Source organism: Mandrillus leucophaeus, unplaced genomic scaffold, assembly GCF_000951045.1.
Source record: "Mandrillus leucophaeus isolate KB7577 unplaced genomic scaffold, Mleu.le_1.0 Scaffold659, whole genome shotgun sequence".
NCBI lineage: Eukaryota > Metazoa > Chordata > Mammalia > Primates > Cercopithecidae > Mandrillus > Mandrillus leucophaeus.
This window is the reverse complement of record NW_012107130.1, coordinates 1,219,514-1,225,037: the sequence shown is the minus strand read 5'-3', so window position 1 is coordinate 1,225,037 and position 5,524 is coordinate 1,219,514. Positions and strand designations below refer to the sequence as shown.

General features: G+C 34.9%; 1 protein-coding gene across 3 annotated transcripts in view; it reads right to left on the bottom strand.

The window, feature by feature from the left end:
• Nucleotides 1–1,528: 1,528 nt before the first annotated feature.
• PHF6 (PHD finger protein 6) overlaps nucleotides 1,529–5,524 on the bottom strand; it is a 74,166-nt gene continuing 70,170 nt past the window's right edge. For 2 of the 3 annotated variants that reach the window (XM_012001318.1, XM_012001320.1), the window contains 2 exons: nucleotides 5,009–5,138; nucleotides 1,531–4,666 (listed from right to left, as the gene is read on the bottom strand). In XM_012001318.1, the coding sequence (XP_011856708.1) occupies nucleotides 5,009–5,138 (130 nt within the window). In that variant the 3' untranslated portion in view covers nucleotides 1,531–4,666. Of the gene's footprint in view, nucleotides 4,667–5,008; nucleotides 5,139–5,524 lie in introns of all 3 variants that reach the window. The other variant, XM_012001319.1, reaches the window with a different exon arrangement.

Sequence of the window (5,524 nt, the reverse complement as noted above, 5' to 3'; positions counted from 1 at the left end):
AACTCAACAAAAACTCTAAATCCAGTCTCCATATTAAAGTGTAGTTTCTGTCTCCCAACTCCTAATACTGTCTTCATTATCTAGTCTCTCAGGTTCCATTTAAAAGGTTACCCGCTCAAACAGTACTCTTGTTTTCATTGGAATATTATTGTTCACACAGTAGAGCTAGCTAGCTCTTTGCCCAGCTGCATTTTATTTTCCCTATCTCCCCACCACTGCCCGACCACTAGCATAAAAACCCACTTATAGCCACTGAGAGGTATAGGCAAAGGTATAATTTGGATGTTTATGGATCTGCTGTCTTTTGACAAGGATGCAGGTCTGGTTGACTGACTTCAGTACACTGACCATGTGTAGATCATGTCTGCTATTGTGTAACACTTTCCAAATGCCACCATTAACTTATATAGTAATTGGTTATTTTATAGCTTTCATCTTCTGAATAAAAATCACAAATACATTTTTGCTTTACATCATTAATATTCAGTTACCTCATTATTTGAACAAGGCAGTATTATGTAACATTGGTTGATGTATAAAGCAGCATTTTGCCTACACAACTGAGGACTTAGTCTAATATATAAATATAAAAGGGATTGGGTTTTTCTCTTAAAAAGATAAACTAGCCATCTGCTGGCTAGAGAATTTTCCTCAGAAATTCTACCAGGTCCATCCTTTGGAGGAACTTTAGCAACTGCTGGCGACTGCAGTTGGAAAAACAAACAAACAACAAAAAAATAACAGCTTAAATAGCTTCAATTAGCTAAAGAATAGCACACAACTCCCCATCTCCATATTTTTATGGCAATTAAAATGAGACTTTAAAAATTGGTGGCAATTGAGACTTAATAATGGATTTTAAACACACACAGGCACATATGTGCCAGGCACTACTAGGTAACATTGGCAGTGAAGTACACCATCCTATGTTCCGGAGTTAACTAGAACATGTTACTTGATTTTTTCCCCCCACTCTGCAGGTTAGGAATTGTGTGTATGGAATGAGCATATCCTACTAATTACAACTTTGATTTCTGCCCGGGATGTGACAAACCTCAATATATAAGCACTGTAGTAGAAGCACACTGTCCATGGTAATGGGAGTACATTTCAAGATATAAGGTAAAATCCCTTTATGACAATGACAAGGATATTAATCCTGTACCCATATAATCAATCTGATAAATTGTACTAGGAGTTTTGGTTTATTTTCAAAATAACCTTCTAACTAGGTTCCAGAGGATCTGATTTAAACTATGGGTATCTGAACCATGTAATAAAAAAACCAAGATGTAATGCAGTTCGATTGTACTTACAAGATTGCAGTTTCTCTTCATGATAAAACCTTTATATTGTGAAACTTTGAACTGAATTCAAATTCACATTTTTTTTTCTCCCACACTTGTTTAATGAAAAGTTATTAAGCTAGGCATTTTACTCTGAAATAAAGCAAGATTAAAAGGAACACAATACTATTGCTGTTATCAAATAAGCTTCAGTATACACTTTCACAAAAAAGACAAACAAATATGAAAGTCATAAGTCATTTATTGAATGAATAGTATATGCAAGAATACCAATAAAAGGAAACTAATACTACAAACTACAATTTTGAAAATAAAGCCAATATAACAGGAACAAAATATACATAACATGAGAGGAATGTTTGATTTTTGACCCATAATGCATTCCTTATCTTTACAATTAACCTAAATGTCTGTTAGAACAAAACTGTATACCTTGGTCTAACTTCAGTGCTTTTTTAAAAAAGCAACAACACTCTAGAACACTTTTTCTTTTGCTTTGAGATATTTGAGATTCATACATTTGTTCAAGTACACAGATTCTGATTCAATAGCAGATCTACAGATCTTGTTATCTCTTAATATCTTGAGTAGCATGTACTTCTGAGCAAGTACTATCTGAAATTCTAAAACTGCTGATCCTTGAAATAAAATTTACCTCAGTTGTGGGTTTTTAATAACTTGAGATGAAAGTAAATTCACCCCCTACCCCCCTCCCCGCCAGGAACAAAGAGCTCTTATTAAAAGTATAGAAACTCAAGTCTATCTTTCTACTCTAAAGAACATTTCCTACTAACATTTCTGGTAAGGCAATAAATGCTCCAGAATAATCTTCAATATACGCTTGCAAAGATTACACTGTTTAATATCAATAACAAAAAACAAAACAAAAAAAGAAAAAAAGAAAGAAAAAAGACGCTTCAAAATTTCAGGCTAAAATATGCATAAAAGACAGTAACGGCAGTATTTTTTGAAATGATGTAAATGTTATATACTTATCAAATAATGTCATGCTTATTAAAACTACAGTTAAAGACTTAAGAGATGTACAGTAAATACACTGCTGAGGTCCATTTTTCTAAATATTAATACCACAATGTAATTACTACCCAGAAGATGATGATGCTACTTGGGAACATAAGTACTGTACAATTTTTACATTGTAAGGCACTTTTACTCAGCATGTGACGAAAACATGATTAGAGAATCAAAACATTGGAGGTTTATAACCAAACATGATTTTTCATGTGAATTCAATTTACATTTGAATTTTTAATGCAAGATTGTTTAGCCAATCACACCACAGTGAGAAAAACAGGTAGTCAGCCACTTATCTAGCCAACCAAAAGGTAAAGTGCTATTCTGGTTGCTAGTGGCAGAAAAAGGGCTGAAGAAACCCATACAAAGTCATACATTTTACTACATAACAAATTCATCAACTGACAGCTATAGTATTTGAACTCCTTTATATAATTATTGACTGGCCATGATTACCCCTGGCACCTTCCATTTTTCCTAAAAAAAAAAAAAAATGATTACAGTAGTTGTTCAAAAATGAAGGAGCTCTGTTGTCCCATGGGTAAGTCTATGGCACACAATGTAAAAAATGATCTAGACACAGTGATTTAAGGATTTTAAAATAATGATTTTCAAGCTGTTGTAAGGAAAGAAAGTACAGATCCTTTGGGAGAAGTCACATAGCTTGGTAAACAAACAGCTAGATCTGTCCTTGCACTTCAAGTCATGAATTTTGAAAATCACATACACACAAAAACCCAATGGCATATTAAGAGCAAAAAGAGAAAACATACAGGGCAACCCACTACTAAAGCTAGTTTCCTTCTAAAAATAGTAAAAGATGGTTAAAATAAAAGCAAGCATTGAGTCCCTTGATTTAAGTAAATGTGTGAATACACACTTGACAAACATGACTTTAAGGGACTCACAGTTTTTTAAAAAAGCAGTCATTAAGCACAGTGTAATTTTCCACCTGTTACATTTTTAAAATGCTGCTCTATCAGATGTAGAATATCTCAATGTACAGTCAAGTTAACATGATTATTCCTTATTTAAAAATCTGCTTTATTGTGGTGGCTTAATAATTCAACTAGTCAAAATCCCTTCCCTTGGTATTGAGGTGCTGTGGTAATATCAGGCAGACCACAACTAAAGTTATTTGGTTTTGCCATAAAGAAATGCATAAATGTGCTTCAGCAGGTAAGTGGAAGAAAATATCACTACCTAGAAATGCCAGTGTGAAAATCCTTTCTAAAAAGCTGGGTTCTTAGGCTTTCAAAACCAATTCTGACAATCGATAAAACACCACCAAGCCCTACAAGAAGAAAAGTAGGGCACAAAAGCCTATTTTATAGATAACCAAAGCAATGACTGAAAACATTAAAATATTAAATAAAGTTTCTAAAATAGTGGTCACAAAAGTAAAAATAAATACTGTTTTATGCAAAGACTTTTTTACTCTTACAGCACATGAGACCTCCTTACGTACTCTGCGCCAGTATGGGAAGTGTTCCACACAACAGGGCACTTGAGAGGAACACGTCTCGGACATGATGTCTGAAGTCCTTAGCAAGCGGTAACCCTTTCTTTACATCTTAAAAACATTTAATTTGCTGTTGCCAAATGTTAGTTTAAACTTGAAGGACTCAATCATTTTGCCAGAAGTCCTCTGTATAACATGGAAAGAGAGGAGGTGTGCTGTCAAGAGAATTTTGGCAAAAGCACTGGAGCTCATAGCTTATAATTAGCAGTTGCCTGAGTCCATGCTGGTCAGTGAGAACAACTTTAACAGGAACCAAATGAAAAGCTTTAGCATACTTCTTGGAAGAGATTTTTAGCATGTGCTGTTAAAGCCAAGAGAAAAAGAAGGTTCTCTTCATTTCTAGCCTCCATTACTTGAGTGTGAAAAAAAAATCCACAAATTACCATGTGCTGCCACCAGTGGCATGTTTGCATTGTAAAGGAAAATTTGCTTATGCTTTCCTTTGCGTATGGATCCACTAAACAAACTTAAACACTCTAAACAGCAGAACTATGTTCAGTCCAGAAATATAGCTTACTTTGTTTCATCTGCTTTAACTGTTGACACTATACACAGGGTTAATAGTGTTTCAATTGCTTCCCAGAAACTGCAAACTATAGCTACGTAATATCAACATGTCAAACTCAGCCTTCTAGTGAAGGCTCATAAAACAAACAAGACATTTTTAGGCAGTTCAATGAAGGATCTAAGAGTTGGGCAGTAAAAAGTTACAAACCCTTTTTGATTTTAGAAAACAGTGAAAAAAGAATAGTAGTTATGGATGTCTTATTCATTCCCAGTTTTCTAACTCTGTCCCATGAACCTGTTTAAAAGATGATAAAAAAATGTAAAATATGATGCTTGAGGGGAACACAATCAATATAATGTTATTGAGGAGTGTGATTATCTTATTGATTTGACATTACAACTATACTTATTGATAAAGCAGATAGCTTGTTTTTATGGTTACAAAATCAGCTAGTTAAAAAAAAAAACAAAAAAACAACTACTATGCAAGCCTACAAAATCCTCAGCATTTTAGTAACATGCTCTTAACTAAACATAATAGGATTAAAAAAATCTTACTGCATACCATTACTTCAACATGTATATATCAGTGTGTATTGTATCCTCACAACAGATCCCATATAATTAACTTTCATACCTAGTTTCCATTAAGTTGCTGCTGAGTTAGTTGTTGCTGATCAATTTCTACTTTTCCTCGGCTTTTACTCTCTCGTTCCTCATCTTCTTCATCTCTCTCATCATTTCCGCTATGATTTTTACAGTATAATCTACAACGATGAAAGACAAAAATCTCAAAATGCTTTGTCACTGTTGAACATTCCTACCAACATTAGTGGATGAGGCTAGTGCCCATTTAAAACACGGGTTTCCTCATCCACACTTTAAAAAATACTCCCCAATTAGTTACAGACCCATTTTTTTTTTTTTTTGAGACGGAGACTCGCTCTGTCACCCGGGCTGGAGTGCAGTGGCCGGATCTTAGCTCACTGCAAGCTCTGCCTCCCGGGTTTACGCTGCCTCAGCCTCCCGAGTAGCTGAGACTACAGGTGCCCTCCTAGTTTTTTGTATTTTTTTAGTAGAGACGGGGTTTCACCGTGTTAGCCAGGATGGTCTCGATCTCCTGACCTCGTGATCTGCCCGTCTCGGCCTCCCA